The sequence below is a fragment of the Megascapheus bottae genome, chromosome 14 (assembly GCF_031878675.1).
Source record: "Megascapheus bottae isolate mThoBot1 chromosome 14, mThoBot2.hap1, whole genome shotgun sequence".
In the NCBI taxonomy this organism is placed as follows: Eukaryota; Metazoa; Chordata; class Mammalia; order Rodentia; family Geomyidae; genus Megascapheus; species Megascapheus bottae.
The window spans coordinates 25,515,403-25,542,336 of record NC_143522.1 but is presented as its reverse complement, the minus strand read 5'-3'; the positions used below and the strand labels follow the sequence as shown (position 1 = coordinate 25,542,336).

Genomic DNA, 26,934 nt, shown 5'->3' with positions numbered 1-26,934 from the left:
AAAGACTTGGGGGAAGTGTGACATAGAAGAGCAGCTTGAGGAGATGTCCTAGCCTGAGTGCTGTGTGGCTAGGCCAGTGACACAGCCACTAGGGACCAGTTGGAGATGACATGTCTCTCCTATCCTTGGTAACAAGGACTCCCCCGAACCTGTGCCCACCCCAGGCACCTATGTCACGTGAGCTTCCTTCTGGGGAGCAAATACAGAGCTATGTGAAGTCTGCCTAGCCATCCCAGCACCCAAGGCCACACCCAACCTCCCCAAGGGAAATGGGCTTTGGCATGGCAGTCCTTTGCATGTCCAGGCACAAAGCAGTGGCACGTCCTGGCTCCAACTCTGGAATCACACAGCCTGGGAGCCTGGCATACTCTAGGCACCACCGAGGCCACGGTGAGCGTGCAGAGCTGCCTTCACATCTCTCCTGGATGGTCTTCCTTTTACCTGGGTCTCCTAGAGGCCAGCCCAGGCCTCACCCATGCAATGCGACATTGTTTGGTGTCCTTTCTTTTGTACCCCAGTCCCCCCCCTCCCCACCAACCAGCACTGGATACTTGTCTGCTCTGGGGTGAGGCCTGTCTGCTCTGATGTGAAGCCTGGCTGCGCTGGGGTGAGGTCTGTCTGCTCTGATATGAAGCTGGCTGCTCTGGGGTGAGGCCTGGCTGCTCTGGGGTGAAGCCTGTCTGCTCTGATGTGAAGCTGGCTGCGCTGGGGTGAAGCCTGTCTGCTCTGGGGTGAGGCCTGTCTGCTCTGGGGTGAGGCCTGGCTGCTCTGGGGTGAGGCCTGGCACCTGCTGTGTGTGCACTGCTGAGCTTGGATCCTACTGAGTTCTTTCTTTTCCATCTCCTTCTCTCTTGCCCCTCTGTCCTCTGTCCTGCCTTCCTTCTTCCCTCTGTCTTTTCTTTGCCCTCTCTTTCCCCACTGTGCTTTACTTTCTTTCCCAACTCCTCATCTCTGCCCTCCTTTGCTATTCCTCCGTGCCTCCGCCTCTGAGTGTCTCTCCTCTCTCACTCCCTCCTGGGTCGTTCCAGAAACATGGCCATATATGGGCTCCATGTCAGGGATCACAAATGATGACATCACGTGAGGGCCAAAGCCCTTCGGAGATGGTCTGGGAGGCTGGAGCCCCACTCCCTGCACCCAGAGGGCCAGGAGGAGGCGGGAGCACCAATCCCTCAGTGCAATCCTCAAACAGGAAATTTGAGCTTCTCAGCATCTTATAGCTTGGCTTGCCATCGTGGTCATGCGGTGGGCCCGAAATAAACTCTGTGCTTCAAAGGAGAGCGTTTCAGAACTGCCTGGCACAGCGAGCAGAAGCTCACAGCCAGGGCAGAGGGAGCACACAGGGAGCACGTTCTGATTTCAGACCCTCTCAAGCAAATCCTCCTATTACCCCTTGAAGCCTGCCCTGGCACCTACAGGTATGCACAGCTTGACTTTCTTGTACCGACTTTGCAGTAGAGGGATGGGCTGGCTCGGTTGCCTGAGATGCGTGCTTGCAGAACTCACTGGAAAACCAACCCCCTTCTCTCTTGCAGCAGGCAGGGCACTCTTGGGTTGGGTCTGGAGGTGGTGATGGGCATGCACACGTCCCTTCTTCTGAGATGCTCTTTTGGCTTGGAATATCACTGGCATGTCTAAAAAAGGCAAGGTGAATGGGGCTATGGGAGATGCTATTGTTGGATCCAGAAGCCCAGGGCAATGTCTTCAAATATTGTCGGGACGGATAAGTGTCAACAGCAATCTTTAGTTGGGGGTGAGCAGAGCTATTTCTGTGGGGAGTCAGTTAAATGTTGCGGGTTGCACATGCTCAGAATCAGGGGTCTGCTGCTGCTACTTCAGGTTTACGGGAGGAAATACGATGAGGAACACTCTCTGTGTGCGATTTAACAAAGCTGTGGAATAGAGAGAAGAAAGCAGCCCATGCCAGGCGCGTGCACAGAGATGGGACAGTAGCTCATAGACGCACGTGCACGCGAGACACACTAGGGGAATGGTGGGGGGCAGGAGGAAGCAAAGGCCTGGGAAAGGCCAGGAGGAATGCCACCAGATGGGGCCAGGGATCTCCAGATAGAGGAGCAGCTGGGACAGAGGCCGACAAGTGGGGAGCCCTGGGGCAGCTCTTTCTAGGTCCAGAGGGAATCGGACCCTAGCCTGGATGTCTGGACAGAGGCAAGGCAGGTGGGTGTCACTTCAGGTGGCTCCTTAAGAAGCCAGGGGTAGATGGCCACGGGGAGGCAGGGACACTGAGCGAGGACAGAGAGACTGAGGCAGGTCAGACAGAGCCCCTGCCCAGAGCAGCAGAGCCCTCTTTCCTACAGGAAAGGCCCTTTGCATGAGGCAAGGGTTCCAGAGAGTTCCAAGGGGCCCAGGAAGATGACACCAGCCCGAGCCCTGGTCTGATTCTACTGGCAGGCATCTGGGCAGAGCCCAATGGGGCAGCCGTGGCCAACAATCCAGTCACTTCCAAAACATTGGGGACAGCGCCCACTGCTGGCCAGGCCTGGCCCTCAAGTTCCCCCAGGGACTGCGCCAGTCACTTGGTTTGCATGGTGGCCATGAGTGGGCATCTCTCCTGCTGTGCCTCACCTTGGTGACCTACCCTGAAGAGCTACCCAGCCAATACAGTGCTCCCAGAGCACTTACTGGGCGACTCCCCTCACAGACCCTTCTCATGCATTAGAGGTGATAGTTACCCCATCTTCTGGATTTGGAAACTGAGGCCAGGAGGGGCAGGGGATCTTGCTTGAGTTTAGACCTGTATGATGTATTGGAATCAAGAATCAAATCCAAGCGTCAGGGTCCATATTGAAAGCCAAAGCCTCAGGTGGCTCCTCAGGGCCTGGGCACTGGTAATGAGCACCTGGCCAACGTGTCCCCGCTGCCCTCAGAGGATCCCAGGCTAGACCTGAAGCAGGCTTCCCCAGGGAGGCACACCATGGTGCCTGGGGTCTTCTACCCCCATTGCAAAGGTCGGCCTGGAGGAGGCGCCATCGCCAGGAAGTGTGGGTCTCTAGTCCTCTTCCTCAGCCCGTCTTCTGGAACAATCAGTGCTCAGGAATGCCATTGTTAAGAGCTTGGGCTGAAAGGAATATGTCGAGGGAGGCAGTGGTGAAGTAGCTTCATAACCTGCCTGGCTCTTTCTTCTGGAATAACATAGAAGGGCCAGGTGCCAGTGGCACCCGAAATGTCCAAAGGAGAGGCATGAGAGAGGGGAGCAGGGGAGATGGAAAGGGTTTAAGTAAGGGCAGTGGTGGGGGAGATGGACCCAGCAGAGGGAGTGTGTAGAAAGGAAGGAGTCCTGGCTGATTTGAATGCCGTCTAGTTAAGATTCCCAGCTAGCCATGCAGTTGAGGGGGGATGGAAGTTACAGCTTCCACAGCCCCTGCTGGTCTGCTACCCAGGACCATAGGGAAGGCCCATGAGACAGAGCAGGGTTGGGCAGGGCAGCCCTTGAGCTGGGGCAGCTGCTATCAGAGGCCCACCTATGAGTGCCACCCAAGCCGGATGACACAGCCCTGGCAGGAACTGGTCAGGGGCCTGGAATCCTGTGTCCAGCCCTGTGTTTGGCAGAGCCTCACTGCAGAGGGAGGACAGGAGGACCAGGGCTCAGGGCAGTCCCTGCAGAGCGGGGAGGCAGGGAGATGGTGAGATCTGGGCTACAAACACAGCAGCTCGGGGCTGGGGGCGGATGGGAAGGAGGCTGGTGCTGGCAGAGGCTGTTCTCAGCAGCTGGGGCCTCGGGAACTTAGGGTGTCCCTTGAACAGAAGGTTTGTGGCCTAGCACGGGGCAAGGGGGGAGGGGATTTCTCCCTTTGTTCTTTCCTCAAGTTTATTCTCATTGTAGCTGTTTTCCAGGTGGCTTCCAGAAATGGAACCCCCTCCCCAACATAAGTTTTGTGAGGGTTCCAGACACCCTAAGAGATCTACAGAGACGTGAGTCGGCTGGAACGCTCCAGTCCAGACCCAGACTCCGTTTCCACCAGCTCTGTGGAGCAGGGGCAGAGTTAGCTGAGGACATGTTCAGATCTCACGAGGTGGCTTTGGGCCATCGTCTCCCCATCTCTGAGCTTCAGAGGGTACAGTCTCCAGCTCTGAGCAGATTTCCCAAGTCACATCCGGTACCCTGGTCCAGCTGAGATGTCCAAGACTCTGGCACCCCAGAGCTAGTTTGGGCTGAAACTAGGCGGACTGGGAGAAGTCTTTTAGGATCTTTAGAGTCCAGATGAAGAGGCCGAACTCCCCGCAGCTCTGAGGCCTGGATCCCAGAGGCTTATCAGCTCTGGCCCCAGCCTAAGGCTTGGACAGAGCAGGTGCAGGTTTCATCCAATCTTAGGGACTTTGCCTCCTGATTCCATCTCCTTCCTTCTCACCTAGGTCCTGTCTCACCTTGGCCAGAGGTGGACACTGCTGAGCAGTAGGGCTGTGTATACTGTGTTCACACCACTGCCCTCAGCCCACAGGGAGAGTCAAGGGGCCTCGCCCCTCCACTTGCTGGAAGGGCCAAGGATGCCACCAGTGATGCCAGTTTGCACAGTGCTCTTTAGACTTCAGGGAATTGTGACCCCAGAAGGAGAAGGGAGCCTTCCCTGTCTCCAGCTGAGCCCTGAACTTCCTGTTTCCTAGAATCTCTGGAGACAGGGGATGGGGGGGCAGGGGGTGAGTGGTGGAGGCGACTCTGCAGCCAGGGGCTGGCCAAGAATGGGCTGAGTGTGGGCCCAGGAGCAGCAATCCTTAGTTCCTTCTCCCCCATTCCAGGCAGCCCCAGCAGCCACTTGAGAAGTGGCATTGCCTAGGGCTAAGGGTCCTGTGACATTTGGGAAACTCTCAAACGTTGCAGGCTACTATGCATGTATGTGCATAGATGCAGTCATCCCACTGTGGGTGGGGTGAGCGTAGGTGCCAGGATGCTCCCTGGATACCCAAATCGGTGTGCCAATCTCTTCTGCAAAATGGCAAATCACCTCCAGATGTCCCCCTGGGGACTCCAGATGATCCCTCCTTACTTCTGAGCCCCGTTACAAAGTTGGTGCAGTGCAAATATATATATATATATATATATATATATATATATATATATATATATACTGGATACTTGTGTTTATGTATGACGACAGGAAAGAAGTCTGTATGCATTTGGAAATTACTGGGGCACTTTTTCCCCCCTGGGAAGTCTGGATTTGTGGTTGAGTCCATACCTACAGAACTCTGAGATATAGAGCTGAGATGATTACAGGTGTTGTATGTGAAGATGTATTCATGTGTACATATACTCCATGTGACACACTCCATGTGTTGTATGCGGCCCTAACCACTAACGTGAAATAAATTAGTTATAATGATAGGTCTCAGATATGGATATCTGAAGTCTCTTAGCAGAGGTCTTCAACCTTAAAACCCAACCGATGGCCAGCTAAGTTACTGGAGATGAAAGGCTAATCTGAAGCTGATGTACCTGTAGTTCCTCCTTCATCAAGTCCTCCCTGGGCAATCCTCAGTTTCCCCTGTTGGACAAAAACAAGACCCTGTCACACAGGCTGATTTGGCTCCCAATGCAAAATCAGCAGCAGATGGGGGCAGGGAAGGCGCATGGTGGGAGGAGTGCGCAGGACAGCTTGCTCTGCCCACAGGAGTCCTGCTCCCCCTCAGCCAGACCAAATGACCACAGCTCACTTCCCACGGGCCAGAACGTAACTGAGCAAACAGGATCCTGTGGTCCGCAGGGGCCACCTTGTGAGGAGAATCAAGGAAGGATGGGGGGAGCTGTGGACAGCACTGTGTGGCCTTCTGAGGTCTGGGACAGCGAACTCTGGGCAGGAAGTGGGGGGTGGGGCCTGGGATGGAGCCTGGGAATGAGCGGGCAGAACCCACCCTGCACCCCCTTCCCAGCTCTATCCCAACCCTGGGCCTGTGCCTTGGCTCACAGCTGTCCCCAGAAGCCCTCTTTCCCCTCCTTCATTTTAAACCAGCTCAGCTAGGGGGCTCAGAAAGCCCTTTCCACAGGAATGGGTAGGGGCTGTGTCTCCCTCTTTCTGGGGTCACAGCACCTCAGTATCCTGGGATTGTGTACCACAAACCATGGACTGGTACCGGGTACCATTCATCAGAATGGCCTGTCACCTCATGTCAGGTGATAACACAATCACAGCTACACCCTGGTGTCTTCATTTCACAGCTTGCAGGGAGGTCTCCCGTGAGCAAGTTGCTCTGCCTCACTCGGCCAGCAGGTGGCAGGGCTGGGCCGGATCCATGAGGCCCTGGCCCAGTCTCCCCTGTGCCACAGTGAAGCCTCAGTCATTCTATGCTACACTTATTAAACACCCCAGATTATGCCATGGATGTGACACAGTCCTGCTCTTTAGAAGTTTCTGGACTCTTCAGAAAGGTGAAGCCATTGCAGGCAGTGAGGATGGCTACAGAGCAGGCTGAGAAGCCTGATTCCATCTCCAAACCCAAGCTGTGTCCATACCCTTGCCCTAGGCCCCTGCCCTTCAGGCACGTCCCGCTGCCATGCTCTGTGATGGAACACACTGGGGTGACCACCTCCCCTTCCACAAGCCTGGGTCTGTAGGGCAGGAAAAGATTCCTGCTTGCTACAGGACTGGGTTTTAATCCTCACCTCACTTCTGCTTCACCCATTTCACAGGTTCAAGACTGAGGCTTCACCTCAGGAGCATAGGCCATGCACTGCCTGGGCCAGGTGCTAACTCGAGTCACCCCCCAAAGGCAGTGATAACCTGGGAGGGGGCCTTCCCTGGAGCTGACATTGGGGTGGCAAAGAGGGGCCCAAGCTCCTGTATCAAATTTGCTGGGCTCAGAACACCCTCCAGTGGCCTGGCTCGCTGGCCCCTCCGCTGGCCCTGGGAAAGGCCTGTTTTGACCCCCATCAGGCTGAGTTTGGCAGCTGGCCTGGATCCCAGACTAAGCCATTCCATGTATGCCCAGGACTCATGCGGACCAGTGGCTGGCAGTTGCTACCAAAGGCCTGGGTCTAGGCTGGGGCCTTCAGACCCCAAAGTTCCCACTGTAGGTCCTCAGGCAAGCCTAAGCCTGGCATCTGTGACCCAACCACCTCCTCCGTCAGTGCTGCCAGTATGTGAAAGCACCGAGTGCCTTTTGATTCTGTTGTACGTGTTTTGGCGCTGGTGGAGCCAGGGCCCGCACAGGCTAGGCGAGGCTGGGCCCTCGATACCAGAAGCCAGGAAGCCTGTGATGGACAGAGGTGAGGCGGTGGCAACAGGGGTGGCTGTGTGCCAGGCAGAGGCTCTGCAGGGAGGTCTCAGTGCCTGGAAAGGACGTGGCCTGGGAGGGGCTGCAGACCAGCCTTTGTGGCAGACGAGGCCATGGCCCAACACAGATGCCTCCCTTCCAGGAGGTCACGTCTCCTCTTCCCCTTTTACAGAGAAGGAACTGAGGCCCAGAGAGAGGAAGTGGGTCGTCCACAGCTAGGAGAATGCAGAACTGCAACCGGCCCCGAGCTCCAGCACCCTCCCCTGCCCCTTCATTCCCCTGTGAGCAAATGGGGGCACATACTGAGACGGCAGGGGGTCCTTAGACACAAGAGCCCAGAGCTTAAACCAGATGTCTCCCTGATGTCTTACTGATTCTGTGGTATTGAAAGAATGCTTGGAGATCTGCTGGCCTCCAATCTTCCTTTCACAGTGAGAAAACTAAGGCTCAGAGAGGCTTAGATACTCAGCCGAGGTCACACAGTACTCTAGCTTTGGCTTGGAGATTAGGTCTCTGACTCTCAGTCCAATAGTCTTCCTCTGCTTTATTTCCTGGCATTGAGGAAATAGGGACCATAATGCTAGGCCAGATACTTCTGGGTAGTGTTTCGTGGCCTGATACCTTTCCAGGTGGCGGGTGACGTTGCATCCTGGTTTGGGAGATTCTTAGGGACTGCTATTACTGCGCAGAGCCAATTCCTGCTCTACTGAAGACAAACCTGGCTCAGCAGAGGCTGGAGGTGCCAGGGCCAGGAAAGGAAGGGAGGGAGGGAGTAGGAGTCAGGCCTGCCTGGCTAGGCCAGTGCCCCAGCTGGGGTCAGAAGACAGACTCTCATTCATCCTGTTTCTGCCCATACCTTTTTTTGTGCTAGAACTGGGTCTTGAACTCAGGGCCTGGCACTATCCTTGAGGTTTTCTATATAAGACTAGTGTTCTAACCCTTGATTCACAGTTCCACTTCTGGCTTGTTTGGTGATTAATTGGAGATACGTGTTTCATGGACTTTTCTGTCCAGGCTGGCTTCGAATTATGATCCTCAGATCTTAGCCTCCTGGGTTGCTCGGATTGCAGACATAAGCCACTGGTGCCTGGCTTCCATCCTGCCTATTCACAGATGGAAAACTTGAGGCAGGGAGGGGGGATTTGTCTCTCCGTTGCAATCTAGGCTCTTCCCACAACAAACAGAATGACACAGGCCTGTCCCCTCGCCTGGGTAGACACAATGGTATTGCAGGGCTGGAGACCCATGCTGGGGGCGTTAGGCTCATTGCTCAGTGGCGGGGCCCCATCTTGTCCCATTCTCAATATGCTTCCAGGTTAGGAACTCTATGTCATGATGTGTTTGGCTGCTGCTTCAGCCACAAAGCTCTTCGGTCTTTGTTTTCCTCAGTGTAGGGGATCGAACTCATTCAGGCTGAGATTTCTCCCTGGTCTAGGTGGTCCACATCTGCCTCCTGTGCCCAAGCAGGCCAAGAGGGGCCCAGCTCAGCACTGGTTCTAGTGATTCTGATGAGGACCTCATGGGTAATCATTTTGGCTGCCTGAGCTCCAAGCATCAAGTATTCAAATAATAGAGCAAGGGATGGGAGCAAGGTATTATTTTCTTCACTGTTCTTCCCTTTATTGTTAGGAAAATGGAGGAGAATGGAAAATAGGCTGGATTTGGTCATCAACATGCGAGGATTGTTTATTCAGGAACACCAAGGGGCACAGACCTTCCTGTGGGATTAGAGGCTGTACGTCCACGCTGGGGTAGGAACGGAGTTTTATGAGGTCTGAGCAAGGGGGCAGAAGTTAATGCAAACACCATTAGGTCAAGGGGGGTGGGGGCTTTCCAGTGGGCCTCCGTCTTGGACCTCTGCCACAGACCGGGCTGGTTAACTTGCCTTGAAGGCTTTTGTATGGTGGGTGGAGTCCGTCAAAGGCAAAGAGCCTCCTGCCTGGAGATCCAGAGTCCCTGGGACAGGGTGAGGGGAGAAAGACCAGGGGGAGAGATAAGGCTTTTCCTGGGTTTACACAGATAAGCAATAATACCCCAAGCCACATGGAATGGCCATGCATGAGGCCATGTACTGCTTACGTAGGCAAAGGCCACGAGGTTGATTCAGGTGGGTGCTTAGCTCCCAATGGAGGAAGGCCTTAGAAAGAGAAGGTAAAAGGCTGGATGAGAGGTGGCCAGGAGGTGGGCAGAGAGAATCCAATCACTTCCGGCACTTTTCCTCTCCCGGGTTTGGGCACCAAACATTAGGAAAATGGAGGAGAACGGAAAAGGAATAGGCCAGACTCGATCATCAACATGCAAGGACTGTTTATTGAACAGTAAGAGACCTTCCCACAGGATTGTAGGTTGTGGGTCCGAGCTGGGGCAAAACCTGGATTTTATGAGGTCTGAGCAAGAGGGCAGAAGGTAATGCAAAGCCATTAGGTCAAGGGAGGTGGGGGGCTTTCTGGGTGGGCCACTGTGGGACGTTTACTTCTGGGCTTAGGTAGATTGCACTGGGCTCAGACAGTCTGTACTTATCTTTGGTGGCTTGCTTGGTATCTGTATGCACCTGGGAAAGCAGGGTGGGAGTCAATCCCTCATAGTTCATCTTTGGCTACATAAAAAGAATGGGCCAAGAGGGGAGAAGAATGTCCTTCATTTTTTTAGGGAAAAAAGTCCATCCTGGAATACCAGCAATACTTCTGGTTAGGCAGAACTAGGCTACAGGTCTGCCCCCAGACTATTGTCCTGTCATAATTCATCCATACAAGAGACACCCCACAAAGCAGAACTCTGCTCAGAGGGAAGCTGGGTGGTCTGTGAACAGGATCAGAGGCCCTGGAGACAGGACTGACCTTCACAGTGAACTGCAGCCTTTGAAGAGGGAGGCAAAGTCAAGGTTACACTTGTGCTGCTGACCTCCGACCAGAAACAATTCCTCTTTCTGAAAATCTAGGTGGACTTCCCAGGAAAGAGACACTGGCCTTGGTTCCTTGAGGAGGGAGGGGGATTGTTGAGCACAGAAAGGAGGGAGAGGCACATCAGGCAGTTTAAACAAGGGCACTGGGGCAGGACCCTGTGATATACTGGAAGAAAAGTGCACAGTCCACCTTGAATGGAGGTCAGCATGGGGAGGATCAGGAAGGGCTGGGAGACCCAGAAGAGGTGGGGAGGACTGGATTTCAGAGAGCAGAAAGCTGGGGCAGGAGCTCTGTTCTGTCAGGGCTCCACCAGGTGTGGTTATAGCTGTCAGCAGACAGCGGTGGAGGGGGCAAGGGTACCAGCATCAAGGTCATTTCCGAGGCCAGGCAGGAACAAATGAAGACCTGAACTGGGCAGGGTGGAGAGAGGCAAGCACAGGTGACAGTCAGGAAGGAATGCCACAGAGGACAAACTCAGGGTCGGCACTTCCACCTGCTGTGTTCAGGGTCGTCAGTCCCCGTCAGCTGTGCCTGGAACCCAGAATGGCTGAGTAATGACTCACTGGGGTTTGATGGTGCCGTAGTTGCCCAAGAGACCAAACCAGAGTCCCTGTGAGGGGCTGGGCAGGGGGCCCTTCCCCCGAGTACCCACCCTCACTTGTCTGTGTGTGTGTGTGTGTGTGTGTGTGTGTGTGTGTGTGTGTGTGAGAGAGAGAGAGAGAGAGAGAGAGAGACAGAGACAGAGACAGAGACAGAGAGACAGAGACAGAGACAAAAACAGAGACAGAGACAGAGAGACAGAGAGAGACAGAGACAGAGACAGAGACAGAGAGACAGAGAGAGACAGAGACAGAGACAGAGACTCCTGCCCTCCTTCTTGGGAGAGGAGGAAATGGCCCAAGGTCTGAGGTGGGGCCCACACACTTTCAGAAAGGGAGTTTGAAGTAGTGGGATTATTCTAGCAGAATGGACTCCAGTGGAATTGTGCAGACTCCACGTGCACAGTGGTAGGAGCTCTTCCACTGAACCCTTGGGGTGCAGAGACACAGATCAATGCCCCCCACACCTCAGAAGGGCCCTCATTAATGTCTCTCATTCCACTCACTGGTCTGTCTATTCTCAGACCCAATGGAAAGTAGTTATTTTGTGTGGCTGGCATGGCGCTCACCTGTGCCCTGTCCAGAGGCTGTTTGTGTCCATGAGTGTACATGTCCATGAATGTATATGCTCTGTCCCAGACCCACCTCTGTGGCCAATCGATCACATGTCAGTGGATATCCGGGGTGTGTCCAGTTGGATATAGTAGCTATGGGGCTGCAATGAGGCCTTGACCTTGCTTTTGGCTCATATATGTCCATAACTGTCTGGGGTGAATAATTAGTAATGGGGCTTTTAGCTCACTGGGGGCAAGGTCATCCCTATTTCTGAACACTTTTGCCACTTGATGTGTCACCCCTTCAATGTTGGGGTGAATTGTGGTCACTCCCTCCCCACCACTGGCACTTTCCATCTTTTCTCATTGGTGCTGCACTGGTGGGCGCAATGGTATTGCTTTGGCGTTTCATTTGCATTTTCCCTGAACATGAGTGAAGTAAAATGCCTTCATCTTTGGCTCTTGGCCTTTTGGCTGTTCTCTCTGTGAAGGGCTCGCCTCATCCTCTGGGTCTCAGTTAATGAGGACCTTGGGGAAATTGCACAGCAGCATACTCCTTGTCAGCACCGACCCCCGTGCTCTGAGACTTTCAATCCTGCAGGACTGGCACACTGGGCTGTAGCCTGCAGGCCCTGCAGATGCAGATTGGCAGGTTGGCTCTTGGCCTATCTGTCTTTTCCCTGGGCCACGGCTGCAAGACAGACGCTCCCCTGGGAAGATCAAGAGCAAAGCCTGCCACTCAGGCTTGCTTGTATCGTAAGTCTACGTGGGCCTTGTTCCCTGGCTTCCAAGGACTAGAGCAATCAGTGGGGAAGGGATGGGTGATGTCTCTGGTGGTGGGGGGGGGCGTGAGGGAATGCACATTTGTTAAACAAATCAGAGTGTAGTACTGGTATTTGGGGTGTTTTGACCTTACTCATGTGATTCTAATGCTCATCCAGGGCTAAGAACTATTGGCCTGCATCACCCCGCAAGTCAGCCAGGCAAAACACAAATCAGGCTGAGTCAATTTTATCCCATTTCCTAAAAGCTGTTCCCTCCACCAGTTCTTTTTCTTTCTTTCTTCCCCCCCCCCCCCCGAGGCATTCTTGCAGAAAAGCAGTAAAGTATTGTGATGGCTGGTTTTAATGAGGTCTTGCAATCTCAAAGAGTGAGCCTGGGTGTGACTCATCTCTAGTTTTCTCAGCCCTCCCACTGCGAAGTGGAAAGTGGCCCAGAGAAGATGCTGCTGCTTTGGGAGGAAGGAATGTGCTCACTGCTGTGTGGGATCCATCAGGACAGGGGCAGGGGCTGTGTGTTTGGATCACTCATGTATGCCCAGTGTTGCATTCCCAGGAAGAGCACTGGACATAGAGTACTTTCTCATCAAGTAGTCTTTTGGCTATATATGTATATATACATCTATAGATACCTTGTCTGGAATGGGAAAGTGACTAGTACAAGAGTGGATATTTGGATAAATGGAAATATGGAAGGATGAGGGGAGGGATGGATGAAGGGCTAAGTAGGTAGGCAGAAAGGAGGATGGGGTAGATGAATGGATGGATGGATGGATGGATGGATGGATGCATAGGTGAGTGAACAGATGTTAGGTAGCTGAATGGATGTATGATTGGATGGATAGATGGATGGTCGATGAAGGGTAGATGGGTGGATGAATGGTAGGTAAAGGTCAATGGGTGGATGGATGGATGGTGATAGATGGATAAATGGGTGGATGGAGGGGTGGGTGGATGAAAGGTAGGTGGGTAGAGGGTGGATGGATGGATGATAGATGGATAGATGGGTGGGTAAATGGATGGACAGATGGACGTTGGATGGATAGATGGGTGGATGGGTGGACGGGTGGTAAAATGGATGGATGGATGGATGGTGGATAAATGGATGGTGGAGGGTGATAGAAATGGATGGGTGGATGGAAATAGATCATGCGGCTAAATAAATAAATACATAAACGAATGTGGGACTGCTTAGAAGAAGCCTCCCCTTCCCTGTGGATAACCTTAACTACTATCTGGCAAAACACGCAGTGACCAGGCCGACTTTCATCTCCTTACAGGGTTTTCTGCTCGGGTCTCCCCTCCCTGCGGAGCAGCTGTCCTGGAGGCCAGGGTGGGAGGTGGGAGAGATGGCGGCGGAGGTGAGCGCACAGGGCAGCGCCCGGTGGCATGAGGAGTACAGCCTGTACAGCAGCCTGAGCGAGGAGGAGCAGATCCAGATGGCCATCGAGCAGAGCCTCGCCGACAAGACGCGGGGCCCCACTGAGGCCACTGTGGGCACACGGACCAACCAACAACCTGCCCATTTCTATCCATGGACCAGGTGAGCCAGGCCAGGCTGGAGGGTGGAGCAGGGCCTCTCTGGCCTCCTGGGCATGTGCATGTTACAGACCCCACATGCCTCTCACCGTGGCCAAACTCCTGGTCTCGAGGGTACTTCTAACCCTTGGCGATCTACATCCATCATCTCAAGTTGCTGAGCTCTAACTGCACCTGCCTGACCCCGCTCAGCATCAATTGGGGCCTGAGACCAGGACAGCCCCCTAGATAGCAAAGTCCACAGACACTTAGGTCCCTTATGTAAAACACCCCATATTCATGTTCCCATTCCCTGTGAACCCCCCATTTGCTGGAAATAGTCTCTAGGTGACGGAGATCCCTGGCACGAGGTAGGTAAAGTAAATCACTCCTGCACTGGGTAGAGAAGGATGGAAAGGAACGAGTTTGTATGTTCAGTTCAGAAAATACTTTTTTCTACAAATATTTTTGATCAGAGGTCGCTTGACTCCACAAAAGCAGAACCATGCACACACATGCTTTATTGAATTCTCTGAAAGACTTAGGGCATCCCAGGACTGTCTCGAATCTGAGACAGTCTTAAGGCTGAATGTCTGGTCCAGGATCCCACAGTGAGGACAAGGTATTGCGGAGCCAGGAGCTGCCTGGCACAGGAGCCCACGTCTTGCTTTGCCACGTCGCTTTATTCTTAGATGCAGGCAGGTGAGGCTCTGACTTAGACCAGTACTTCCCACTGAATCTGCATTCGGTCCTAGGAAAATACATGTGGAATCAAAGGGCCCCTGCTGCCCAACAAATCTGTCCAGCCCGTGTCCTCTTCCCAGGTGCCCATCTCAGCCCTGCCTGGTCTGCACTCTGTGAATAGTGCCAGCAGTTCAGAATGACCCAGCCCCAACCACAGTCCACAGGTTCCACTGTAAATATTCTAAGCCTCACTTTAAAAAAACCAGAGAACCACATGCCAAGTGTGGGGGGGTTCACGCCTGTAATCCTGCCTGTTCAGGTAGCTGAGACCAGAAGGATCGTAGCAGAAAAGTTGGTTAAACTCCACCTCCAAAATAACCAGCAGAAAGCAGCTCAACTGGTAGAGCAACAGCCTAGCAAGTGAAAAGTCCTGAGTTCAAATCCCAGTACCCCACCCTCTGCAAAAAAAAAAAAAAGCAATGATCAATTAAATTATTTTCAAAAAGACTTCTGTTTGTGCATTCCTCCAGCTAACATCAGGTATATGCGAAGGTGAGAGGTGAGCATGGAAACTGAATGGTGGTGTTGGTATGAGGCACGCCTCTGGACACACGCCTCAAATCTTACTGTTGCCAGGCGCTGGTGGCTCACGACTATAATCCTAGCTATCCAGGAAGCTGAGATGTGAGGATTACCCAAGCAGAAAAGTCCCTGAGACTCTTATTTCAAATTAGCCACCGAAAACTGGACGTGGTGCTGTGGCTCAAATGGTAGAGCACTAGCCTTGAGCTCCTCTTCCTTCTCTCATAAGAACCACAGCGGACAGACTTTTCCCAAGGTGGCTGATGGGATTGGAGGTGGGGGATGGATCTCTCAGCCTCCCCAAGGATAGAACCTCCCAGGTCTCCCCACTCCCAAGTGAGCCCGGCCATGGCCAAGGCTGGTTTACCCCGTCAGGACAGGTCACCCTTCCCCTACTCCCGCCGTGAGGGGCCCTTCTCATGGGGCGCACAGGAAGGGGACAAGAACTCGGGTCCCTGATCTGAGGGCATCAAGTATCGGAATGAGAAACCCCAAGTCAGCCTAGGTTCACCGTGGCTCTCTGCAGGAGGCCCCAGTTCCTGTTCTCACCAGTTCAGCTGAAGTCAGACCACAGGTTCCTCTTTCTCAGGAGACCTGATTGAGATCAGGCTGCCTCCCTCCAGAGACAGGCCTGCTGCACAGGGTCCCTGAGTCTGGTAGCCTACTCCAGAAAGAGCCTTCCCCTGGGGGAGTCCAGAGACCCCTGGAAAACACTAGAACTGAGGGCCCCCCACCACTTCTGGGGAAAAAGCAGTGAGGCAGCCTGGTCTGGAGCTACAGAGGAGAAAGAGGCAGCAGCCAGGTCCTTTCACCCCACAGGGGTCTGGAGTCTGTGTCTGGGCATGAGCCCCCGCTGAGAAGCAGCATGCCCCCCCGGCTGGCAGAGCCAGGGGCCTTTCACACCCATGGAACAGATGACAAAACCCAGACTGAGCTTGCTTGCTCTGAAGTTCAGACATGTCACCAAACCGCTGACTCTGCAGATGCCACTTCATTTCTTCCTTTCGCACCTGGAAATGGGGGTGAGCTTTATTACACCACCCCGACCTGCACAGGTTCATGATCCCTGAAAACACACACACACACACACACACACACACACACACACACACAGACCAAGTACCCTGAACACTTTCACCCCTGAATACCAGTTTGATTACCCAGATCTAAGAAGTATTTGGGAACAGGATGTCACATGTGTCCCTCAGATTGAATGCCACCTCCTCAGCGCATGCCACCCTGACCATCTCCCATTTCAAGCAGGTCACTGGCTCTTCCTAGGGTCTTTGCTGCTTCCTGTAGAATTCAGATTATGACTTATAATTAATTCTTATTTGTCTGAAAATTCCTTTAAGCAAAGACTTCGGTTCTCCTTCTGTCTTATAAGGCCCAGACCTGGCTCTTGGCAAGGGCCAAAGAGCCACTTGTGAGCTAATGAATGGGTGAGTGAATGAAAGAATATGAGTGGAGTGGAGAGGCTGTGGAAAGGGAAGAGCAGATTTAGAGGCTCAAATCCTAGGACCTGTTGCCATTATTGTGCAACCTTAGGCAAGTGGCTTTTCCTCTCTGAGCCCCAGTGACCTTATGTGACCTTATTCCTAAGACAGCAATAATCAAAGCGTGCTCTGTGGACCTTGCAGCCATCTCTCTCTGTCTCTTTATGTGTCTCTATGTCATGTTTCTGTTCATTTGTTTGTCTCTCTCTTTCTCTCCTTTCTCTCTCCTTTCTCTCTGATAGTGCTAGGGATTGAAACTAGGGCCCCGTCCATTGGAAGCAAGCACTGCCCCACCACACTGAATCCTACCCTGCTGTCTGTTTAAAAGTGCAGATATCATAAATCAGGTCAGGAGCCTCCCCAGTCCCACAGCGTGAACTCCCTCCCCTACCTCCCCCGTGTTGGGGACACCAACTCCATGACAGCCTCTTCTTCCTAGGTCAGCTTCTGTGACACCCTGGGAGGGTCTCCCCAACTCCTCTGTGGAGTCTTTAAGATGCGGGAGGGGTGCTGTTCTCTTTTGTGTCCTGAGTGCCCAGTGAAGCACCTAATTGGCAAATGGATGGACTTCAAAACCAATGCCATGCTCTGGAGAGGTAATTTTTCATGCTCTTGGGACCAAAAAGACAGTGGCTATGTGACCAAAAAGTGGGGGAGATCTAGGCTCCATACACAGACCAGCCAAAGGGGTCCAGGAAGCTGAAGCTGGCTCTTCTTGGCCTTTCAACTTCTGCATTTATGTAAAATCACATTTCTTTTTTTTTGGCCAGTCTTGGGACTTGAACTCAGGGCTTTCTCAAGGTTAGAGCTCTACCACTTGAGCTACAGCACCACTATCGGCTTTTTCTGTGTATGTGGCACTGAGGAATCAAACCCAGGTCTTCGTGCATGCTAGGCAAACATTCTACCACTAGGCAAAACTCCCCGCCCCTTAAAGTCACATTTCTAAGAAGACAAAGCAGGAACTGGCAAAGCCTGACCTTGTGCTCCTGTGCAATCAGCAGTCGACAATTGGCAGCAAACCCCAGTTGCTGTGCGCTGAGCATCCTGGGTGCTTCCTGGCACCTGGACTGGTGCCTAGTGGGCTGACGGGAAGACACGGCCATGAGCATACAGAGCAGACAAGCCCTGTGGCCTCTTCTAGAGCATGGCCAACCGCCACATCCTGCCCAGGCCAGGTGCCTGTCACCTCTGGTGGCTTAGGTCAGCCCTTGGCTCTGCTGGAGACTCCCTTGCCCCAGACCCCAGAGCAGTGAGGGCCTCCAGCCTTGATTCCAGAGAACAAACAGCTCTTAGGGATCTCAACTCCCCCATCTACTCAGACCAGTGGTGCCCTCTCTTGTGTGTGCCCTTGTCACCTGTGCCCATCTTCAGAAACCAGAAGGAATGTGACTATTGAACTGTGTCCCTAGAGCCTGGCACAGGCTTGGGACAGAGCCAGTGTGGGAACTGTGTTGAGCGACAACCTGTTTCCTCACCTGTAGAATGAGGACAGCGCACCCCACCTCCCCCACAGGTGGCCAGAGGATGGAATGGGGCCATGCTTGAAATGAAGTCAGGAACACAGGAGCTACATGACAGAGCAGGGATGTCACTCGGCGTGTCATCCACCCACATTAGCCTCAGCTCTCCACCTGAGCTACCATCCTTGGTGTGTGTGTGTGTGTGTGTGTGTGTGTGTGTGTGTGTGTGTGTGTAGTGTACACATACATGTGCACATGTGCCAACACTGGGACTTGAACTTGGGCCTCTAAATCCTGCTTGGCTGGTGCTCCACCAATTGAGCCACACTTCCACTTCTTGGTTTGTTCGTTTGTTTTCTTATTTGGGTGGTGAACTGGAGGTAAGAGTCTCCCAGGTTTGCTTTGACCCCAGATTCTCAAGCCTCTTGAATGGTTATGAGTGCAGGCATGAGCCACTGCCATTATCACTAGCCAGAAACAGCCAGAGTCGTAGGTGTATATAGTGGGTTTTCACCAGTAGGTATTATTTCTCCAAAATCATTCTAACAAGCCCAAGAGCTAAGACGCCCTAATTGTTCCCAGACTCACCTCTTCTGGCCGGGAACAATCCACAGAGCACCAGCCAGCAGCTCTCTCGGGGACCGCACTGAGGGACCCTGGACTGGGCCAGCAGCGCTTGGCCTGATTTTAGACTTGGTATCTCTGCACAGGCAGTGGGAAACCCCCAATCCTGTCCTACTACTACAGTTTTATAAAGGAGGAAACTGAGGCACCAAGAAGACACAAAGATGCTCATGTGGAAGTCTTAGAATGGAGAGAGGATAAAGAAGCAGGAAAGGACCAGGCCTTTGAAAGAAGGAGTGATGTGAGGGGCCTGCCTGAACCTCAGCTCTGGTCACTTGTCTGGGCCATGTGACTCTGGGCAGTCACCTCTCATCCCTCACCAGAGTCTCGGTTTTCTCATCTATAAATGAATTCTCTGGTTAAGCTGACACCTGAGAAAAATCAACTTCAGGGAGGGGAGATTTGTTTGGCTCATGACTTCAGAGGTTTCAGCCCGTGGTTTCTAGCTTCATTGCTTTGGGTCCCAAAGTGGAACAGAGCATTATGGCAGCAGGAAAAGTGTGGGGACAGAGGAGAATGCCTACCTGTGGCAGCCAGGAAACAGAGACAGACAGACACACAGATACACAGACAGACACACAGAGTGACAGAGTGACAGAAAGAGACAGAGAGAAAGACACACAGATGCAAAGTAACAGATGGAGAGAGCGGGTGAGTAAGAATGAGAGACAGAAACAGAGAGACCCCAATCCTTCAGCCCCGCAGCCTTTAAGGGACATTCCAGCACCAAACTGGAACAGTTAAGCCTTTCACACTACAGCCCTGAGAAGGTGAACTTGTCCCAGATCACAGATTTAAACCTGTGTCTTTCTGCTGTGAGTCTGTAAGGTCTCAAGCTTGGGGCGCTCCACCCACCCCACACCCCTGGTAAGCACTGGCAAGGTGCAGCACAAGGCTTGACTTATCAGCTTCCCCGACCTCCCACTGGCCCCTGGGTCTCTGGTCCAGCCCCGCTGGGACCTACCTCCATCCTTCCTGACCGGCTTCTCACATCTTCCGGGGTGAAGAATGTCACCTTGCTTCCTATCTGCTGCCCTTGTGGTTGGCTGGGGAGGGGGGCGGCAGGGGCGGGGGTGAGGCTAACCTCATTGTTGTCTTATATGGTCATTTAAATCTCCCAGGGCTTCCTCCAAGGGCCAAAAATAATCCAGAGACACAGCAGCTGTGTCCAGCACACAGAGAGGACTCAGCCATCTGCTTTGGTTCAGCGCCCTGTGTCTGTCTGTCACTCAGCCTCTCTCTCTCTCTCTCTCTCTCTCTCTCTCTCTCTCTCTCTCTCTCTCTCTCTCTCTCTCTCTCTCTTTCTCTCTCTTCCCCTCAGTTCTCCCTCTCCCTCCATCCTCAGGCTGCCTCCTGCCATGACCCGCTTCTCCTATGCAGAATACTTTTCCCTCTTTCACTCCTGCTCTGTGCCCTCCAGGTCCACGGCGCCCGCTGAGACCCCACCAGCCCGAGCTCCCATGGGCTTGTTCCAGGGGGTGATGCAGAAATACAGCAGCAGCTTGTTCAAGTCCTCCCAGCTGGCGTAAGTGATCCCTGCCCAGCCCCCAGGGCTGTCACCAAGCCCACCCCCACCTGGAGTGGCAAGGAAGGTGGGAGTGGGGAACCCTCTTTAGCTTTAGGACAGGAGGAGGCCTTAAGTTGGCAGCCTCCAGGCAAAGTCCCTCCAAAATGTACCCTCTAGATCCCTGCTATCCATACTGAGCTGGGCTGTAGCCAGAAACCATGGGCTTCCAGGAATGGATGCCAGGCTGAGCATGGCACTACCCTTGGCAAGAACTTAGGCAGAGCCTGGGTGCTGAGACAGCCCTACGGGGCCTTGAATCTGGGGGTCCAGCAGGGGGGAGATGGGAGAGGCCTTAGAACCTGAGCCAGAGGAGCAGGGAGACAGAACTGAGATTCTCCCTATTTTCTGTTTGTCTCCTAGTATCACAGCCCCTATCCCGTTCCCTCTTTGGGGTCCCTCTGAGGAAATCCTAAATCTCTAAACCTACAGCTCGCGTTTGGCTTTACTGTTTTAGGGCATCAGGTGCCAAAATTCAGAAATAATACAAGTCACAGAGGGTTCAAGCTGCCTGGCACACAAGCATTAGGCTAACGGACTTGGAAAAAAGCTGGCTTCTCCCTCCTCTGCACCCCAGAGTCATCCTGGAAGCAGCTAAGAGCAAAATGGGGGCTCCCAAAGAGGATGCCAGGGCCAGTGCCCCATCTCGTTGCAGAGAGCAGAGGAGCAGCTGGCCAGAGCATTCTTCTTCCAAGCCCTCTCACCCCGCTGCCACTGGGTCCTTGGAGCTTCCAGGGCTTGACAAACCGAAGAGAGACCCTGTTCTGGTCTCTGCCACTGCCCTGTGACAGCTGGAGAGGAGCTGTCTCTGCTTTGTGTAACACAGGGTGGGAGAAGAAAAGTGACCTCGAACTTTCCATTCAGCTTGCTAGTCCCTGGTGGCCTGACCCTCCCCCCTCCCCCCCCCAGTGAACCCCTCCCTCTCAGGAGGTAGGGACTTTGAATTCATGGGGAAGCCATTTGGGTCTGTGTGACATAGCTGGAGGGACCCACATTGGGTACCGGTCCTAAGAGGGTCCCTTACCAAACCCACAAGGCCAGCTGGGTCCCTTTCTTCCAGTTCGGCAGTATCTACTTATCCCTCTGGGCTTTTCTTGAGGTGGGGACATTTGGGGGAAAGAAGGGATGTGGCTGTTCTAAGTAGATCTTATCAGATCCTTGCTTAGTGTGTGGCTTCGCTGCTATCTGTGTGCTGATGTTATTAAGAACCAAGAAGGCTGGGAGTCAGGAGGAAGTGCTCTGTACTTCTAGTGCTGGTGTAAGAGGCAGGCAGGGGGTGGGGGCTGGGGCTGAGATCATCAAAGCCCCCCCAGTGCCCCCTCCCCCCCCATGTGGAGGAAGTGCTAGGCACAAGGTCAGCCTCCAGTCTCCTTCTCTCTGGGAAATGTGTTTGGGGTCACAGTCCTCAGTCCTCACTGACTCTTCAGTGATGGGGAGGAGAGCTCAATGAATGAATGGGTGACCAGCGAGACTTTAACGAGCTGAGCAAAGATGTCCTTCACATTAGCCCTGAATTCTTAACATTTCCAAGTTTTACATTGTGACGTCTTCGAATGAATTAACCTTTCAAGGATGTACACTTAAAAACAAACAAACAAAACCCTGCTAGATGGACCAGGATGAGGATGGACAAAAGAAGGGGCACACGGACAGCCCTGCGGTGACTCAGGGCCTGTGTGCACTGGAGCGCCCCCTTGAGGAAGGCATTTCGTCAAGGTAGCCGTGGATTCATAGATGGACTACGCCACTGGCCACTGGGCCTCCCAGCCCGAATCCTCTTGGAAGAACATCAGCTTCAGCCATGGAAAACCACAGGGACAGAGGGGATGCCCAAGTCTCTCTCAGCCACAGGGCTGTAAGAACTGAACTCCTATCCTGGGACCAGCTGGGACAAGCCAGCGAGGGCTTCTGACCACCAGCTCGCCTTTGGGACAGGGGTTCCTCATCTGGCTTCTGCCTGAACTACTTCTTGCCCCTGCAGTGCCATGGACCCTGTGCTGAAGGCCATCAAGGAAGGCAATGAAGAGGCCTTGAAGGTCATGATCAAGGATGGGAAGAACCTCGCAGAGCCCAACAAGGAGGGCTGGCTGCCGCTCCATGAGGCCGCCTACTACGGCCAGCTGGGCTGTCTGAAGGTCCTGCAGCAAGGTGAGGGGCACCCCTGGGGGCCAGTGGTAGGAACGGCAGCAGGGAAAAGGGCTCACTCTCTAAACAGGGAGGGCCAGGTTATGGCCCTCATGGATTGTCAAGCCCTGCCTCCATTCTCCAGGCCTCCCAGGAAGAACAGCCTCATTCCTAGAAAAGGAAGGAGGGAGGACTGACTTGTGGGGACAGCCGTGGCCAAGTTGTTCCAGAATGTTCCAGGGGATGATTTGGTGTGGAAAATACCACAGCTGTGCATGTGCCCTGCCAAGGCTGTGCCTACCAGCTGTGGGACTCCAAGCTAGTCATGGCTTCCTCTCATTCCCATGCCAGAGTCATCTGGGCAACACCTGTGGGAGGGGATCACCTTGGCCTCCAGGCAGCCTGCAACCCCAGAAGCCCACCGAGCGCTCTCCTGCCATGCTCAGCATTGGCTTGAGGGAGGGCAACAGAAGACAGGATCTTTTAGGACTTGGGGGCTCAACCAGGGAAGGCTTCCCAGAGGAGGTGGTAGGACATTGAAATAGCTCTGTGAAGGGGCAAGGAAAAAGATACATTGGGACTGGAAGGGAGTTAGAAAGCCTGTGTGCTGGGGGAAGGTACCATCCTTCTTCATGGAGTTCTCGATCTCTCTAGCATACCCGGGGGCCATTGATCAGCGCACACTGCAGGAAGAGACGGCTCTGTACCTGGCCACGTGTCGAGAACACCTGGACTGCCTTCTCTCACTGCTCCAGGCTGGGGCAGAGCCTGACATCTCCAACAAGTCTCGAGAGACGCCACTCTACAAAGGTGAGCCTGGCTTGCTGGAACACGGTCCCCATGATCAGACGTTCTCAGATGCATCATTTCCATATTTGAATCATCCACGCACGCATTTCATCACCAGCATCTCAGCAATGCTCGTTCCCAGGCCAGGCATGTTGAGGACACTAGACTCAAAGATGAGAAGACAGCCATGCTGTGGGCTTTCCCAAGCCTGAGCACCAACTCAGTCACCAGCAAGGAAGGGCTTGGCACGAGGCCTCGGGGGAGGGGCTAAGGCAGAGAGAGATGCCCTGGAAAAGATGACCAAGCTCAAGTTACCAGTTGGCCAAGCTGGTTTACAGCTTGGGCAAAAGTTGAGAGGAATGAGGGTGTAGGAGCTCTAGGGTGTGTGTGTGTGTGTGTGTGTGTGTGTGAGAGAGAGAGAGAGAGAGAGAGAGAGAGAGAGAGAGAGAGAGAGAGAGAGAGAGAGAGAGAGAGAGGGAGAGAGAGAGAGAGAGACAGAGAGAGAGAGAGAGAGAATAAGGGGTTTGAATTCAGAGCCTTATACTCTTTGGTCATGTCTGGTACTCTACCTCAAATCATATCTCCACTTTCCTGCCCCCCTTTATTTTTGTCCCGAGTGCTATCTTTGTCTTTACTCAAGGCTGGGTGCTCTGTCATTTGACTCACAGCTCCACTTCTGGCTTTTGGTGATTATTTGAAGATCTGAGTCCCATGGACTTTCCTGCCCAGTCTGACTTCCAACCACAATCGTCATATCTCAGGCTCCCGAGTAGCTAGGAGTATAGGCATGAACCACTGACACCAGACTTGGGATATTTGCTCAGGAAAAAAAAAGATTCTTCTTTTCTTGTTCTATTCATCGTCCAAGATATTGGTTGTCTGTCCCAGCAGGGCCCAGGGTCACAGGCATCTGGCTGAACAATGGCTGGCACTTGTTGAGCCCTCATTCTCATCTATGGAGGAGGGAGGTAGGCATTGCCGCTTTCCCATTTTATGAATGAGGACTGAGGCGCTGAGATCAGAGGGGTCCTGGATCACACAGCTAGCAAACAGTGTCCTGGGGTCTCGACTTAGGGAGCTGGAAAGCAGCATCATGGTCTGAATCCCCCACAGTCTGGAGAATCTCGCGCTCACCACCTGCTGCAGCAGTCAGTTGAGGCTTCCATGAACACCAGTGCCAACTTACACAGCCCTGGCGTCCCCCGTGCCCAGTATCTGGTGCTTGGTTTGTTCTGAGCAGTGTGGGCTGGGAAGTGGATCATGCTGCTGTAGAAGTGTAATCTGTGGGTGGAAGTGTCTCTGAGACACTCACATGAGTGGGTGCCGTGCCTGTCACCTGGGGTTTCAGCTGTCTCCAAGGGAGTTCCCTGGAAGGAGGGTGAGCCACAGCTAGAAGCCTGGCCCTGACCTTGGCCCTGGCCCTGCAGTGTGCCAAGCCCGGTCTGCTATCTACTTGGTCTCCTTTGGTTGGGCCTCCCAGCATCCTCTCCAGAGATTCTGTGACTTTTTAAAACAAATTATTGTTGTGACATGGCTGGGAGAGGCAGAGAGCTGGTGTTCCTATTTGGAACATTCCACAGCATCTCTTCTCCCTGTCCCCAGGTCTCCTCCCCTGCTAATGACACTGGCTTCCCCGGTGATTAATTTGGACATGTCTCCAAGCATTTGGGATCTTGAGACAGATGGAGGAGGGGTTGAACAGGCTGAGAAATAAAAGCTGCACTGATAACACATGTTTATCCCAACTTAATTAAGTAGCCTTTGGGGGTGAGGGAGGGTTGAACAGACATATGACATTGTCTAGTTATCATCTAGAAGGTTCTTCCAATCATAGTGATATGGGGGACCAAAGCAGTAGCATTGGAGGGGGACACAGTTAGGAGGGACATCCTGGAATATCCCAGGGGACAGAAGGCCATACATTATCTGGTAAGTCACTTACCTTGGTTTTCTGTCTGTGGAAGGGGTAACATCACCTGCTTATTTAAGGTTATTTGGGGAATCAAGCTAGCCAATCAATCATGGAAAACACTTACCAGAGGGTGGGGCACAGATTCATGACTCTCTTCCTGTCACCAAGGATTACTGCTATTATCAGGGTTATTGTAATCATGTATTCTAGGTTCAGAGCAGAGACTGGAGCTTGGTACAGACCCCATGGCCACTTGCTGAATGAATGGCTAATGATCGAATGAATGTGTGAATGCATGAATGAATGAATGGACAACCAGCAAATGAATCCCAGGGCTGAGCAGGTCTTTGTCAGGGTTCTGCTGACACACTTGCTTCTCCTGGCACACACAGCCTGCGAGCGCAAGAACGCAGAGGCGGTGAGGATTCTGGTACGGCACCATGCAGACACCAACCATCGCTGCAACCGAGGCTGGACAGCACTTCACGAATCTGTGTCACGCAATGACCTGGAAGTCATGGAGATCCTGGTGGGCGGCGGGGCTAAGGTGGAGGCCAAGAATGCCTACGGCATCACTCCCTTATTCGTGGCTGCCCAGAGTGGGCAGCTAGAGGCCCTGAGGTTCCTGGCCAAGCATGGTGAGTGTGGCGTGGAGTACCCCGGGGGTACAGCTGGGAGAACCTGGGATGCCACCCCGTAGCAGACACTGATGTCAGCTTAGTGTGCCATGGAGTGTAGGAAGGATTCTGGGGTCGTTTGTAGCCCAGGGGGATCCTCTCTCACTGTTTCCCCTAAGTACAAACACATTGCCAACGCTTCTACCCCAGCCCAACAGCCTCCATTTATAAATGAGGAATGGGGAGCCATGTGGGAAAGTGACTTATAGTCACAGAGAAAACCGAGATGTGCGACTATCCATATTCTTAGCCTCTTGATGTCCCAACCATGACTTTTTACTGTGCCACATGTTAGGGTGAGAGGCCATCTCAGCTAGTCAGCTCAGATCACCTCCTCCTTTTGCTAGTGATACCATCAAGGATCAGAATGGAAAAGGGACATGTCCGAGATCCCCCGGTGAATTCTGGTAGAGCTGAGATTTGAACCCAGGGCTCTGCCTTCTTTGCCTGGGAAATATCTGACAGGAGATGCCAAAACAATAGGGCCTGCGTTAGGATGGCCTAGTGGCAAGGAGCCCCTGGGGCCAGGACAGATGTTCTTTTGGTTGAAGATCAGTGTATTGTGATTTTTCTCCTAAGAACACCTGGAATGTCCTTTCCCTCTCCACGGGAAGTAGCCCCAGAGAGACTAGGAGCAGGCAGCCCTGGTTCATTCTGCTATGCACAGCCACAGACTAGGCCCTGACGTCTCCCAAAAGCCATAGGAGGAAGGCTCTATCCTTGTCCCATTGAATAAACAGAGAGACCAGGGCTCCGGAAGATGGAGGAATGTGTCCCCATCAGAGTCTAGACTCTGGCCTATGATCGTCTGGCCCAAAACTATGCCCAGCTTTGGTTCCAGCATGGCCCCTAGGCCTAGAAGAGTGACTGACGGTGAGATTGTGTCAGACAGGCGTCCACGTCTCTAATTCATGCCAGAGCAGTTAGGAAAACAGACTCCAAGGGTACTTCTGGGCCTCCAGGGACAAACCTGGACCAACCAGCAGGAGAACAAAGGGACCTTAGCAGTCTCCTAGGAGCTCAAGGTCCAGCGGGCGCTGGGGCAAGGGCAGGGAGCTCAGCGGTGAGGCGCCAGCTCCACACATCTGCCCAGCGTCCTGCAGACGCGGAGTCAGGGGCTGCTCCCCTTCAGGGGCTGAGGCTGCTTTTCAATCCAGTTGCCTTGTGTACGCAGGCAGCTTTGCTGGAGAAACCTAGTCTTCTGCACAGCCTGACGGTAAGAGCTATGACAGAGAAGGGTGGTGGCTCCCCTCCCCCAACTCTTCCTCCTTCTTCGTTTGGGTCAGTTGTGGAGTTTGAACTCAAGGCCTGGATGTTGTCTGTGAGCTCATTTGCTCAAGGCTAGTGTTCTTCCACAGTGCCACTTCTGGTTTTCTGGTGGTTCCTTTAGAGATCAGAGTCTCACAGATTTCCTGCCTGGATTGCTATTGAGGCCTGAT

General features: G+C 53.3%; 1 protein-coding gene across 1 annotated transcript in view; it reads left to right on the top strand.

Moving 5' to 3' along the window:
- Nucleotides 1–1,114: 1,114 nt before the first annotated feature.
- Nucleotides 1,115–26,934, top strand: part of Asb2 (ankyrin repeat and SOCS box containing 2) — a 36,010-nt gene continuing 10,190 nt past the window's right edge. The window contains exons 1-6 of the mRNA XM_090344747.1: nucleotides 1,115–1,418; nucleotides 13,343–13,605; nucleotides 19,850–19,954; nucleotides 21,975–22,141; nucleotides 22,772–22,927; nucleotides 25,211–25,456. Coding sequence (XP_090200873.1) covers nucleotides 13,412–13,605; nucleotides 19,850–19,954; nucleotides 21,975–22,141; nucleotides 22,772–22,927; nucleotides 25,211–25,456 — 868 coding nt within the window. The 5' untranslated portion in view covers nucleotides 1,115–1,418; nucleotides 13,343–13,411. The remainder of the gene's footprint in view (nucleotides 1,419–13,342; nucleotides 13,606–19,849; nucleotides 19,955–21,974; nucleotides 22,142–22,771; nucleotides 22,928–25,210; nucleotides 25,457–26,934) is intronic.